Source organism: Durio zibethinus, chromosome 3 (genome assembly GCF_047325235.1).
Source record: "Durio zibethinus cultivar Kanyao isolate XHJ-2024 chromosome 3, ASM4732523v1, whole genome shotgun sequence".
In the NCBI taxonomy this organism is placed as follows: Eukaryota; Viridiplantae; Streptophyta; class Magnoliopsida; order Malvales; family Malvaceae; genus Durio; species Durio zibethinus.
In genome coordinates this window covers 33,677,921-33,693,001 of record NC_143164.1, presented here as the reverse complement: position 1 = coordinate 33,693,001, position 15,081 = coordinate 33,677,921, and the positions used below count along the sequence as shown (strand labels likewise).

Here is a 15,081-nt window from a genome sequence, read left to right as displayed (position 1 = left end):
TAGATAAAAGATGGGATTAAAAATAAATTAAAAATTAAAAATATAGATTATTTTATTCATTATTAATGAAAATTTAAGAGGATGATACAAATTTTTTAAGGTATATTTAAAATAATAAAAATTAATTAAAAATAAAAAATATATGTCAAAATTTAATTTCAATGCGTAATTAAAAATTTATACTAATATTATAATTCTCTTAAAAAATTAAAAAAAAAGGAGAAATTCTGGGTTGATGTTGATATAATCTTAACCGCACATTCAAATGACCTCCCTTCAGTCAACCCTGTGAACGGGCTTTGTGGTCCCACCAACATTTTTGTCACGGATCTGTAGTGTTTTTTTTTTTTTTTTTTGGGCCAGACGCTTCTGCTGTATTTTCCTTTTTCGGCCAAAGACGCTTCAATCACATCCTTTTAAGCTGCCAAATCATATATCATATCATATCATATATATATATATATACATATATATATATATATATTATATTATAATATACATAATTACTAAATAATAATTGAAGACATGAACATTTATATAGATAAATTTTTTTATACGTAAGATAATTCATAAAATTTTTTATTATGATAAAATATAAGATATTTATTAATTTTAAATTATTTATAAAAAATATATTTTAAAAAATTATTAAATTATTTAAAATTTTAAAATTTAATAAAAAATTAATATAAATTCTAATAAAATTTTTTTATTATGTACATCACTTTATCTTAATTTAAAATTAATTTTAAAATAATTTATTTTTTAAAATTTATCTATAATTAAATGAATATTTAAATTTATCATAACTTTTAAAAATATTATTTAATATCTTTAATATTTTTATAAATATTGATTACATTATCTTTAACTTTTAAATATATTTTATAAAATAATATATAAATAAACAAATACATGTCTTAACACAATCATATAAACCCTGATAGAAATGAAGACTAGAGATTATTTTCTATGTTACAAATAAAATTATTCGTCTAACAATTAGTGGACCAATACAACTTATTAAAAAGGTACATGCATAATTTTTAAAATTAAAAAAATAAAATAAAGTCATGTGTATTAATGACATTTCCACACTTACATCTCTTTAAGCCTTTTATGTGTAGTTAAATAGATTTGATATATAATTTTTACATTTTTTAATTATACGATTGCAAGAATATTTTATGATTTAAATTTATAATAAGTTTGAGAAATTGGTTATTAGGAATCCATTTATATTCTAAATTTTGTCATATCTTTACAATAAAAATATTAGTAATAAAAAATTTTCAAGATATCTATTATGAATAGAGTCAAAATATAAAATATAAAAAAACTATCGGTATAAAATATTAAAATTTAAATATTATTATTTGATTAGATATTACTTATAAATTATTTTATTATTTAAATATATTTATGAATTAAAATTTATCAAAATTTAAATAAAAAATTAATTTAAATATAAAAAATTTAAATAAATAAAATTATTATTTAAATATATTTATGAATTAAATAAAATTATGTAGTTTAATTCTTTACCGTCTTTTCATTTAACTTATTTTTTAAATAATATTTTATCTTCTCACGGATTTTAGTATTATTTTTTTATTGTTTTTTCATTTAAGATGAATTTATTTTTTTATTTATATTTTATATATATTTTGAATATGTTAATAATTTATTAATATTAATTTATATTTATATTTATATTTAAATAAAATAAAAATAATTCGTGCGTTGCACGAGTAGCGTGCTAGTATGTTAAAAAAATCCATGGCCGCAATACGTCTCATCACATCCGTACGTTTAAATAAGCCAAGAATAAATACGAAAGCAATCCGACTCTGGGAAGAGTCTGCGATAAAAAGAACAGCGACATTTTTTGGGCTGTTTTGCACGGTCCCGATCTGGATTCTCTAGACAGCGCCTGCCACATATACCAAACCCGGACAAATTTTCCAATCCCAACAATTGGATGACATAAATCCAGATTTCCCATCTTTAACATTTTTTTTTTAATTCCCACTAAAAATTAAGACTTTGAGGATTTTGAGGTGAGATGGGTAAGTGTTCGGTTCTGTGACTAAAGGGCCTCAAAGAAAGCGAGGATACAATTTTGGGAGTTTGAGAACTGGGTTTCTCTGCATAAAAAAAAATGGTGAAGCTTTGCTTGATGGCTTCTCATGGGTACCGTCCGAGCCCGGGTCTTGTTTGTCACCAAGAACAAGGCGTTTGCGGGATGATTAAGGTAACTATTTTGGGTTCTTTTCTATGGTTTTGATGATTTGGGTTTTTGAGATACGCTGTTATTTCGATTGGGTTTCTCTGTTTTTTCTTGTTTAATATTTCAATTATGAGCTACTGTTGGCCATGTGATCTTGCTTAATTCTTCTTTGTTTAATTGTTTGGGTAATTCTTAATCATTCCAACATGGATATTTTAAAGTTATTGGAAATCATTCCGTGTCTATCGAAGTCAAATCGAATTTTATTAAAATTTCTGCCTGCATATGTGAATATTTGATTGATATGACTTAGAAATTATTGAGATTTGCTCTATCAGTAATTTGCAACTATTTTTTCTTTTTTTGCTATATAGACTAGTGTTTTAACTCTTTCTCTCCCCTCTGTAATACTAAATATTTTTGTTAAAATTGTAGTGGTAGTTATTTATTAATGAATGTTTATTGTTTTGACTAAAGCAGGAGTGTCAATCCTACTTGCCATGTCAGCTGGTGAAACAAGACATAGTACAAACAAGTTCCTTTGATCTGAAGTGCAACCGATTCCAGGAGTAGCCAAAACCAGTTACTACGCTTTGTGATCCTAAACTGATGGTTGATGTCGATCCAATAGCACAAAGGCCTATGATTATTGATAAGCCAGGTCTGCGATTTGTTTCCTGGTTTGTTGTATGGACTAGTTATTTCTTTTGCCATGTACTTAAGGAAAAGAGATATAAACCAATTCTTGTTCTTACAGTCTCTGTAAAAATTTTATATAATTCTTTAAACATTGTAAAGAATGCATGTTTATGGTATGAAGTTTAATTAACGTGCTAATTAAAATTTTTGTTTCACTGCAGTGAGAGCTTTTTTATTTAAATTGAGATGTAAACTCAATTCTTTGGCATGATGCTCTTTTACCATCCCCAACAACATGAGTTGAAAGAATAACGCGGAATGATGAAATAAGCTCTAGCATAATTATGATAGATGATTTTCGAAGGGAAAAAAAAGTTTTAGGAGCTAGATTAGGTGAATCCAAATGATATAATGCTGCAACAATTTAGTGGTCCATGAGAAAGTAGAAAAATTTTTATTGGTGACTTTAGAAACTTATATATTCATTTTAAATGTCAATTCTCTGGTAGTCATTGCAGAATGCTAATGGTCACCCTGATTTGTTCGCAGATGCTTACCTAGACACAGCACACTTTAGCTTTGGGATAGCTGAAAAGTGCATAAGACATGAAAAAATCTTGAAGTTTCTTATGTCTGGATCAAATGAAGTGGAGAAAGGGGAACTTGATTTATCTTTGCTATCTGATTTGATTCAACCATTGATGTTTGGTGTGCATCAGCGGCCTTATGCTTCTTCCCTAATTTATCCAAGTAGCAAAATGAATGCCCAGAATTCTCTTCCAGACTTTGTAGGAGAGATGGTACATGATTCAAAAATTACAGTTCGTCCAGATGGTCGAGTTGTACTTACAAGTAGCGGGACTGAGATGAAAGACATCCTTTCTGTTGTTGCTGAATTTTACTTATCAAGCAACTCAACTAAGTGGAGAAAGCAGTTGGCACTGGTCCCACACAACAACAGGAATGGATAATAACACCTGTTTGATTTAAATTAAATGAAAACTATGAATATAAACAAACAAGTCTTGTTATGAATGCACCATATTGTGGTATTTTGACTAATTGAAAAGTAAACTTAGAATCAAAATGTACTTCTGTCATCATTTGTATTTTTCATGCTATTCCCCGATGATCTTAAAGGGTTGAGTTCATTTGACTTGTGCTTCTTGTTTGCGGTGAACTAAATTTGTTGCTAATATTTAATCTTATCAGAACGTAAAATAAAAAATAGATTTCAATGTTGTCTGAAAGGCATCTGACCCTAACGTCTTCTGATTAAACAGGACTCAGAGCAATGAAGCACATGCTAGTACCAACCTCTCTTCTCCTCAGTTTGAAGTTGCAAGTATTGTACCTCCAAAGAGGTATGTGACGGATCATCTGTTTCAAGAACATTTCATTGTGTCCTTATTTATCAATCCCCTTGCCCTTGCCATAATTCTTCTATGTAATATAGTGGAAAATGTCAACTTGAAATAATAGGAATTTATCTTGTTTTGGGATCTTGAAATCTAGGCCTAGAATTTCTGTAACAGAGGGATAATGACTTGTGAGTTGCACTCTTCATTTATATTAATTGCATTTAAGACAGTAATGAGATGGACATAAGAAAATATGTATCAACAGAAATTGAATTTATAATAGAGTGAGAAACAAAATAAGATCATCAAAACTAAAATGATTGACCAAATATGCTAAAATGGTGGGTCTGACCTACATGTTTAATTAGGTATCTTCCTACCTGGCTATTGTTCACTGGTTATGGGACCTAAATAAATGGTTTGTTCTTATATATACACAGTTAAAATGTGAACTTCTGCAAAAACTATAGTTCGTTGTTCTTTCTTTTGAAACTTTTGTTCAAAATGTGTTTTTAATTTCTCCTATTTTTATGCAACTCATTTTTGACAGGCATGAGAAAATCAAGCTCAAGCCATCACCAAAGAAGACCTCTAAGAAGTTAGCAAGGGAGAGAGATTTATACAGAAAGAATTATTTCCATGCATGTGAGAACCTTCTTTCTTTGATGGTTGATAAGAGACGGCATGGCAGAACAGCAATTCTTTCCCTGAAGAAATCTGGCCCTGAACTTCCGGAGCTCTTGACCCAATTCTCTGCTGGCATTGCTGGAACTGGTCTTGCTGTACTTTTCTCTGTTATTTGTAAGGTAGCTTGTGGAAGAGTTCCATTTTCTACATCTAAACTCTTTAGCACTGGCCTTGGTTTTGGGCTAGTTTGGGTCTCATGGGCAGTTAACAGACTGAGGAACACAGTTGTACATATCAGCAAGAATGCTAGCAAGTTGGGTCTGAAGGAAGAGGAGATGCTTAAGCAAGTGGAGAAAAGTGTTAATGAGATATACTTCAGAGCTGCAACGTTGATGGCTGTATTAGTGCTAAGGTTCGCATGAATTCTGAAGAAAATTCATGTTCATAACAGTGTTAGCCGTTTTGGAAAACATCTTGACTGGCTGGATATTCTAATCACAAATACCTTGGCTAAATGTTGAAGATAATATATTGATATTGGACGTGGATATCTGAAGAGAGGGGTAGTTGAAGCGTATGATATTCCAAGAATAGAACTTTGACTTTTTATGCTATCCGAATGGTCTTGTGATGGCCTTGGGCACATATGAGCAGGACTTGATCCTCTGTAAAGCTTTTGTGTATATATGATAGTCATTTAGTTGAAAATGGAGAGGGTTGTCACTGCCTCAAGCCTAACGAGTAAAGAAAAAGATACCTTTCATATATAAAAATACAATCTTGTCATTTAGGCTATTATTAACAACTATGATAGGTATTTGATTTGTTGAATCAAACGCTGTGCAGTGAACAAATTAGAAATGATAATTATAATGGGTCAAGTTTCTGAATGCTATATTTACTTTATTGAAACATCCAAGTATATTCTCTCGAAATACATCTGTCACCCTGTTAATCACAACTCGTTTGTGAGTATCTGCTAATTTCTCTTCTATGAAAATACCTTTAAAAAAAAAGAAGAAAAATTTTATTCTTTACAAATTTGTTAAGAAAAGGAAAATAAACAACAAATATCTACAAAAATACACCGCCCTAAAAATGCAAATACCAAGCTTTAATGGCACTGTAGCAGTGTTCAACGGGACTATCATTTTCAAATTAACCTTAAAACGCTGATCAATTTGTGATTTTCGGATGGCAAATTAAAAAAAAAAAAAAAAAAAAAAAAAAAAAAAACCATGCTGACTTCTTGTGCACTGCTGGAAACTGAATGAAAATTATTTGCATTAACATCCCCAAATTCATATCACTAACAATCTCTTTACTAATTCTAGAGCAAAAGATGTTACCAACGATTGATCCGTTTATTTCTACAATCTGCAACCAACAATATGGAGAAAACCATAAATGACCTGGAACAGCAACTTCTTACTCTTAGCTCAATACTTTTGATACTACACCAGCACCAACAGTTCTACCTCCTTCCCTCAAGGCAAATCTTTGTCCTGTTACATTGATGGCAAGCAACATATTAAGACTACCCTATTTTCTACGCTTTGAGTCTTTATTAAGAAGGAAGAGAAAAAACTCCTCCTAGCACAGATAATATGCTATACTTCCAATTAGCAATTTCATCAATTTTTTTGGGAAAGAAAAGGGAATAATACAGCATACCTGCTTCAAGAGGCACAGGTGAGATCAACTGGAAAGTTGCAGTAACATTGTCCCCTGGCAGAACCATCTTAACACTTTCAGGTAATTCCACTTTTCCAGTTACATCTGCAGTCCTCAGATAAAACTGGGGCATGTAATTTGATTCAAAGGCTGTATGACGTCCACCTTCATCTTTTGTGAGGACGTATATCTCTGCCTCAAACCTCGTGTATGTCTTCAAGCTTCCAGGTTTGGCAATTACCTAAGCAGTTGGAAGAAACCGGATGTTTTACTACATCCTTTTTTTTTTGCACATCATGTCAACAAAACTCATTTACCTTAAAAAATTTTTTTTTCAAAAGCTAATTGTAAATATTATTCACATAAATCATAAATAAATTAGAGTTACTACAAAAAGTTCTATTTATTACTACATAATTAAGTGGATGTAAAGTAGCTTGGTTGGTGCCACTTACCATTCCACGCTGCACATCATCTCTTTTAAGGCCACGCAGAAGAAGCCCCACATTGTCACCAGCCTATTAGAACATCCACACGCATAACTATAGTTCAATACCAAATGCAGAAGAGCCTTGAAGGGTAAAGTCTCGATAATAGTTCACTTACCTGTCCTTGATCCAAGATTTTCTTGAACATCTCAACGCCAGTAACTGTAGTTTTTAAAGGGGCACCCTGCAGAAGAAAGTTCAATTTTAGAACTAAACAGTTAACGGCATTTCATTAAAATAAATCAACAGCACTCTTCATCAAACAATGCTTATCAGGCTGACTTAACAGAATGCAAATTCCACAAAATCATCAGTCCAACAAATTTATCACAAGAAAATGCATGACTTCATAGAAAATAACTAAAGAAATCATTTACAAATATACCTGCATTAACCCCAAAATTTCAACTTCTTCACCAACTTTAATGGTCCCTTGTTCAACACGGCCAGTTGTAACGGTTCCACGTCCCTTCAAGACACCAATAATATCATCAGAGATAAATTAAAATTTGACTCCAAAAGTTCTGCTTCTGACATGCAATAGAAACAAAATCTTATGACATTTAACTCACACAATTTTCCTACGCATGCAATATAGCAATAGGAAGGAAATTTTACTGAAATAAAGAATTGGACCAGAATATGAGTACCATTCCATCTAAAGAAAATGCAAACTTTTGTCCAAATAACATGATCGCATTTTAAATAAAAAAGCTCATATTTTCAAATATTCAGCCCGCTCTCCACATACTAACATGAAACAGAAAAAAAATGCTAAATGACAATAATATTGCCACAACTTAGTTACTTGACATTTAAAACAATTCTTTAAAGGAATTTGGATGATCAAAGAAAAGGAAGAAAGACCAAGACGGATGATAATCAAAGCCATAAAAAAGTGCTGCTAAAGCAATTGATGTGGCAAAGCCAGATATGAGCAAGTCAAACAAAGAAAGTACAAGAAAAAAGAGTGCATGGCTCCCTACCTGAATCGAGAAAACATCTTCAATTGGCATCAGGAAAGGCTTGTCAAGTTGGCGCACGGGGTCTGGAATGTATTGATCTACAGCCTCCATTAGTTTCAAAATTGCATTTTTGCCTATTTCCTCGTTTGTACCCTGTAAAGCTGACAATGCTGATCCCCGGATGATAGGTATTTCATCCCCAGGAAACTTGTAGAAGTTAAGAAGTTCTGTCACAAAGATACACTGATGTGAATTAGTTCAAAGAAGCCATAACAATAACCAAACGAGAAATGGCAGGTTTAGAAAATAACTCATAAGGTTACCTACCACGAAGCTCCATTTCCACAAGCTCCAGCAGCTCTGGATCATCAACAGCATCAACTTTATTCAGGAAACACACAAGTGAGGGCACACCAACCTGCAGAAGGATACTTTTTTATAAGTAAATAATTAACTTTCCTCTAAAAACACAGACGAAACATCCATGATAAATAAGTTTCAAGCAGCTATTAGCAGCGACATCCACCTGGCGGGCAAGCAGAATATGTTCCTTAGTCTGTGGCATGGGCCCATCAGGAGCAGATACAACCAGAATACCACCATCCATTTGTGCAGCGCCAGTAATCATATTCTGCAGAACATGTTATAGTTAGGCCATGTTCATAAGCTCTTTGATGAGTAGAGTCATGCTGTGCGTTAAAAAACAAGATAAATCAATGATTTGAGATGGTTAAAATCATTTAAATTTACCTAAACTTGTTAAATTAGATAAGACTAGCAGTAGAAGTTATACTTAAGTTGTAATAAGAGAATAAATAGAATAAAGAAAGTCCCAATAAAAGCTTTCCCCTCCGCCCCCCCCCCCCCAAAAAAAAAAAAAACAAAGCGTTTATAGTTTCATTTACAAATTAAAATGGCATATTTCTTGTCATGAGAGCTTCAGCATTCCTATGATCTTATCATAAATTAGTGCTTCTAGCTCCACCCTCTCATTATAACATACCTAGAAAGGTTATGCATCAAAAGAATCGGGAAACATATTTCATTTACCATATTAAATTAATGACTTACTTTAACATAATCAGCATGTCCAGGGCAGTCCACATGTGCATAGTGACGTTTAGCTGTCTCGTACTCCACATGAGCCTGCAAAATCAAATCATGCCTGATAACTTTGCGGGGAAAAAAAAATCACAAGAGCTAACTGCATTAAACCTCTCTATGCCATAACAAACAACTGAACAAGGATGCATGACATGAAGAGCACAAAAATTTACCAACCGTAGCAATTGTAATTCCTCTCTTTTTCTCCTCAGGGGCCTTGTCAATTTCATCAAAGGCAATAGCCTTCGCCTTCCCTTCTTCTGCCAGAACCTATTCACAAAAGACCAAAACTAATCATGATCAGATCACTATTGTAATAACAAATTCAGAACTATTCGAAAGTGATATGATTTGTGGAGAGAAACTAAAAAGTATATCAACAAGCCAACCTTTGTGATTGCCGCAGTTAGTGTGGTCTTTCCATGATCAACATGCCCAATTGTTCCTACATTCACATGAGGTTTTCTGGAAAAGAAAATCATTATACAGGTAAGAAAAGGATTCCAACCGTTAAAGTGAAAATCCATTTCACCTATCTTTTTTCTTTCATTATTTGTATCTCATGTTTCGACAGATACCCCCCATTAAACCTCACAAAAACCCTCATCACTTCTTTTTTGAAACTGGTAAAACCCCAAAAGGGGAAGAACGGCCAGTTCTATTCTTAAAGCCACAATTTTTACCGCCTAAACCCCCAAAAAAAAAAAATTAAGAAGGTAGAAAGTTGAAAGTGTGAATGAAAAAGAGATCTAATTTATTAGCAAATGAAAGGAAAAGAAACCGACGTGCGAGTGAAAGTAGCCATGGATCTCCACCAAGGGTTAGCGTTAGCAGGAACTGCCGCCTCATTTCCAAAGACAGAACCGGAGACTGAGAAATGGGAAGACGAGATGGAGCCACGAGAGGACCAGCAAATTGGGGAACAGAATGACAAAAAACGCCTCGAATTAGGGTTTCGAAGGACAACCGCAACCATCTTTCTTCTCTCCTTTGGATTTGATCTGTTGTTACAAAATCAAAGGGGGTTTTATGTACAGGCAGGCAGGTAGATGGGGATTTTGCTGGTGCTTGCTTTTTGGGGGAAGGGGTTTTAGCTTTCAACCCTGTTGTCTGAGTCGGGGGTTTTAGAGTGATAGAAAAACAGGGCTTCTCGTTTTTTTTTGTTTCCGCATTAGTGACAACCAATCCATTCAATCTGGGCTGCAAGCTGTTGTTGCCTGGTCCGATACTCTCCCCACTATTAAACATAGATCCCTTTGTTGCCCGGCCCAATACCAATCACTCCTTTCGTTAACCAAAATCTCTTTTTTTTTTTTTTTAATTTTCATATTTAGAGATTCTAACAGTTATAGCAATATCATTACATAAATACTTATATATATATTGAGAAAGAAAATACACGCTTACTTCACTAATACATATATATTTCACAAATAAATGCCAAAAATTTTTAAGTTTATGTTTTTAAAATAAAGAAAGATTAAATTTCACTAATATAAAATAAATTATTTTATACAATTTTATAATTTTATGTACAATTAATATTTTTATAAATTGATAACTAAATTTAACAATATACTAATATTTATTATACATATAAAATTTTGAATCAATCCGATATCTTTTGATCAAGAATAATATATTGTTAAATATATATTAAAGATTAAAATTTTATTATTATCGAACAAATAATATTAACTTAAAATTTGGCATGCATGATTTATAAGAATAGAGTATAAACTTCAATGGTCTAATTAAAAAAAGATAAATCATATAAAAATATATGAAAATGTGGTGGAAGTGAATTTCTATCTTTTAAAACATGCTAAAATCAACTTTAAAAAAATAAATATAATTTCAACACTTAATTTCATATGGTTTTCATAATTAACCTAAAAAAAAAAACAAGGGATTGAGTCTTGGGGGGGTTGGTTGAATGAGTTTAGACTTTATAGTCCCTTAGAAGTTAGTTTCTTTAAATTAAAAAGTAAAATAAAAAGAAGAAAAAAGAAAGACTTAGCTTAAAATTTAGAAGTTGTTCTTTCTTTGAGATTTAAGATTTTGGAGGTAATCCCAACTTCTACTCTTCCCTTATTATTGTCCCAAAGGGAGTGATTACTGCTCCAATCTTAAAGGTTGAAACAGTACTGCTTGCATGACAAGTCTGATGAGAACAATGGGTTTTTTTTTTAGATGCTACTAATTAAAAAAGACAAAAACAAAAACAATGATTGTAAAGATATGTAACATTTGTTGATCAATAGCTTGGAAATATTTTTTTTACAGCCTTTATCCTTTCAACCTAATCCTTTAACTTTTTTTTTTTTTTCTAAGGGGTAAAGCCCTACAACAATGGACATTTGATATTAATTCCATTTTGAGAAGAGATCAATTTACACACAAAATTTTATATTTTTTTAATTTTTAAATTTAATAGATTCAAAAAATTAAATTAAATATTTTTTTTACACTTATTTTTTTATCCTTGGATCTATTGAAATAAATAATTAAAAAATATATAATTTGTTGATTTTACATCCTATCTCATTTATTTATTGTGGAAATTATATCTTTAAAAAAAAATTAATGACTACTATTAATCTATCATCGAGCAGGGCAGAGAAAAGGTTTTTGAACCCCAGCCCTTCTGTTTTGGTAATAGTGTGTTAATTTTTTTAATATCCAAAAAGTTATGGAGAGGAATGTATTTATATTAGTGTAAAATTTTTTTATTTTTTATTTTTAATTATTAATTTTAATAAATTTAAGGATGAGATTATATCAATTTTAAATATATTGTAGTTAATAATTTAAAAAATGTAAAATTTTTTTTTATAACTTGACGCTCCCCAGCAATTATAAATTAAGGTTAAACCTTTCGTCCTAGTTTAAACTCGAGGCTAAAATAACAAAAAAAAAAATTTTTCACTTTGATTCAACTACAACAAATGTACTTCTTAACCAACCATTATCTTCGAGGTCCAGCCACTTTAAAGAAATCAAACTATTGTTTGTTTTTGCCAAAGATTTTGTCAGTTTTCTTCAGCTTCTAATTCCATGGCTCTGAATATGTATTCTCTTCTAAAACTAGTCCTGATTTGTTCTTTTTTGCCTACTAATAGCCCCTCGAGTTTGAATTATCCTGCGGTGTTCAACTTTGGGGACTCAAATTCAGACACTGGTGGAATAGTTGCCGGAAAAGCTTTTCCACTTATACCACCTAATGGAGAAACCTACTTCCTTGAACCCTCTGGGAGATTCTGCGATGGTCGCTTAATCATTGATTTTCTAAGTATTGTTATCTTCCTCCTTTTTTTTTTTTTTTTTTCCTTTTAACGTGTTTGTTTAATAGGGAAGTCCACTGCCTGCATGCATATGGTGGAGATTCTGGAAATTTAACACATTTTTTTCGCTTTTGTACCGCAGTGGAGGCAATGGAGCTTCCATACCTGAACCCATATTTGGATTCTGTTGGCTCTCCCAGTTTCGCGACAGGGTGCAATTTTGCAACCGGAGGGTCTACCATACTTCCAGCCAATGCAGTTTCAACAAGCCCTTTTTCCTTTAACCTTCAGCTATCTCAATTCTTCAGATTCAAGAATCGAGTCATTGCATTACTCTTGGAAGGTATTCATCATTGGACAAGCTTTTTAAGTTTTGACAATAATCATACCTGACAATTAATGCATATATGGTTCTTGTTTCAGATAAGGAACTTCAGAGATATCTCCCTCCAGAAGATTCTTTCAAGCAGGGCCTTTACATGTTTGATATTGGCCAGAATGATCTTGATGCTGCATTCTACTCTTCAACATCAGAGGAACAAGTACTTGCTTCGATTCCTAAAATTCTGTCAGGACTCAAGTATGGAATTAAGGTTCTGTCAAGCTCTCTTTATCACAGAAATTATATGTACTAGTTCTAATACAGCTGAAACAAATATTACTACTACTATTTTTTTTGGTACAAAGGAGGCCATAACCTAGAGATAGGCAAGAGGTTTTAAGTGCTGAGATTTTAACTCAATGCCACCTCTTAAGGCAGTCACATGAACCAACCGAATTAAACTCAGAATTCTAGTGCTACTACTATACTTATTCCTATTTCTTGCTTTTCCAGAGATTATATGATGCAGGAGCAAGGAATTTCTGGATTCATAACACCGGTCCCCTTGGATGCTTGCCAAGAATTATTGCTACATATGGAAAAAACGCATCGAATCTAGATGAGCTTGGTTGCATAATTTCACACAACCGAGCAGCAAATGTTTTCAACTTGAAACTCTATGATATCTGTCTTAAGTTCCTGGCACAATTGCCTGAAGCCAATTGCACTTTCGTTGACATTTACTCAATAAAGCTAAACCTTATTTCAAACTATTCTCTATATGGTAACCAAGTTATTACATGTCCATCTCTCGAATTTCAAGCATTTTTGCCATCATTAAATTTTTTCTTGTTCATCATCTGTTATTCGAACTGGATTTGTTTTCAGGATTCCAACAACCTTTAGCAGCATGCTGTGGTTATGGTGGGCCTCCATTGAATTTTGACACTAGGATTACTTGTGGTGTAACTAAGAATCTGAATGGGAGCATAGTGACAGCAAACTCATGCAACAACACTGCTAAGAATATAAATTGGGATGGAAACCATTATACAGAAGCTGCAAATAGATTTGTTGCGGACTTAATACTATCAGGAAACTACTCTGATTCACCTCACTTGGCGAATGCACCGTTAATTCTTACCTAAGCAAAGATGGGGAATGAAGCTAATGTTGTTGTATTCAGTTTTTACTTCATTTGTACCACTTTATGAGAGTTGATATATATTGCAATGACAGATAGATGTTAAAAGCATGGCCAAATATGTTGAATAAAGACAATTTGTGAAATCTTTTGTTCTGGTGAAAACAGAAGGGTTCATGAAAAGAGTTGTAATTCGAAGTAGTGAAATTTCAGCGTTTGAAGCTTTCATCTTCTATTTCCGTTATCATGTATAATGAAAATTTACTGCAGATGAATTTAACTTTGTACAATGAAAAGTTCCCTTTCTTTTCATCGGCTGGAAAGTGCTGTAAATCCAGTTTTGATTGAAGGAAAACAAGGTGAGATAAATGCAGGCTCTACACTCTTAATTTCCCTTTTTTTTTTAATATAGGATCGTATAATAATGATCAAGAAATATCATTTTCATTGTTGCTAGGAATCCAAAATCATAAATTTGAAAGGTAATGATTGGTAGAACAAACAATGGCTGGTGCAATAATTAGCTTGAATGTCGATTTGTAGGTTAAGAACAATAAGTTAGCATCATCCTAGCACTCCACCACCATAACTCAAAAACCGTGCATGCATGCATGCATGCATAGGACAGGACCTTTAATCGGCGGGCATGGTGCATGCATGCATGCATAGGACAGGACCTTTAATCGGCGGGCATGGTGAAGGTAGGTAGGTAAGCCATCGGTTTTCATCCTAATTTTATAACTAAATTTTTTGGCTCTGCAGGGCTGTCGTAACAGTTTTGAGACCGTATGTAAAAGAGTTTTAAATTCGAAATAAATGGGAGAGTCGCCACTAATCTTTGTTAGAGTGTGATTGATCACTCAAAAGTTTATCTTTTTAATAAAACTATAAAAACGGATTTAAAGTTTATCAAAAAGATAAATTTTGGTCTACAAAAAATCAGGTTGAATCCGAGAGTCGGTTACATGTGGGGAAGGATTAGCACCCCCACAACACCCATAAATTGGTACCATTTAATTATGCGCTATTTTCGGTGTTGGATAAAAATGGTTTTAATTTGAAATTTAACAATAATTTCCTTCATTTGAAAAAATAAAATTTTGCTAAAATTTTTATTTAGAAATATTGAGAAAATCTTTAAGTTAAAGAATTATCTTAAAATTTTCCAATATCTAGGCAGAATTTAAAATAACTCTTTTCGCTTAAGATTTAACACAACAATACTTAAAATGAAATAACAATC

General features: G+C 32.2%; 3 protein-coding genes across 4 annotated transcripts; 2 read left to right on the top strand and 1 right to left on the bottom strand.

Annotated features, from left to right (window-relative positions):
- The first annotated feature begins 1,859 nt into the window (after positions 1-1,859).
- LOC111283395 (uncharacterized) lies at positions 1,860-5,738 on the top strand. Its single transcript, XM_089758556.1, has 5 exons — positions 1,860-2,254; positions 2,711-2,891; positions 3,419-3,832; positions 4,155-4,233; positions 4,781-5,738. The coding sequence occupies exons 2-5, from the start codon at positions 2,840-2,842 to the stop codon at positions 5,277-5,279; spliced, it is 1,044 nt and encodes a 347-aa protein (XP_089614682.1). The 5' UTR covers positions 1,860-2,254; positions 2,711-2,839; the 3' UTR covers positions 5,280-5,738.
- Positions 5,739-6,117: 379 nt separating this feature from the next.
- LOC111283393 (elongation factor Tu, mitochondrial-like) lies at positions 6,118-10,240 on the bottom strand. Of its 2 annotated transcripts, XM_089758554.1 has the most exons (12): positions 9,874-10,237; positions 9,478-9,553; positions 9,266-9,358; positions 9,056-9,130; positions 8,511-8,615; positions 8,312-8,402; positions 8,006-8,211; positions 7,405-7,488; positions 7,138-7,203; positions 6,987-7,049; positions 6,532-6,772; positions 6,118-6,362 (listed from the first exon to the last, which is right to left on the bottom strand). In XM_089758554.1, the coding sequence occupies exons 1-12, from the start codon at positions 10,062-10,064 to the stop codon at positions 6,292-6,294; spliced, it is 1,362 nt and encodes a 453-aa protein (XP_089614680.1). In that variant the 5' UTR covers positions 10,065-10,237; the 3' UTR covers positions 6,118-6,291. The 2 variants fall into 2 exon arrangements, with proteins under 2 accessions (XP_089614680.1, XP_089614681.1); XM_089758555.1 differs by lacking the exon at positions 6,118-6,362 and having other exon boundaries at positions 6,580-6,809; positions 9,874-10,240.
- A 1,758-nt stretch (positions 10,241-11,998) lies between these two features.
- Positions 11,999-14,168, top strand: LOC111283394 (GDSL esterase/lipase At1g54790-like). Its single transcript, XM_022871912.2, has 5 exons — positions 11,999-12,380; positions 12,515-12,715; positions 12,796-12,965; positions 13,208-13,478; positions 13,583-14,168. The coding sequence occupies exons 1-5, from the start codon at positions 12,146-12,148 to the stop codon at positions 13,840-13,842; spliced, it is 1,137 nt and encodes a 378-aa protein (XP_022727647.2). The 5' UTR covers positions 11,999-12,145; the 3' UTR covers positions 13,843-14,168.
- The last annotated feature ends 913 nt before the right edge of the window (positions 14,169-15,081 follow it).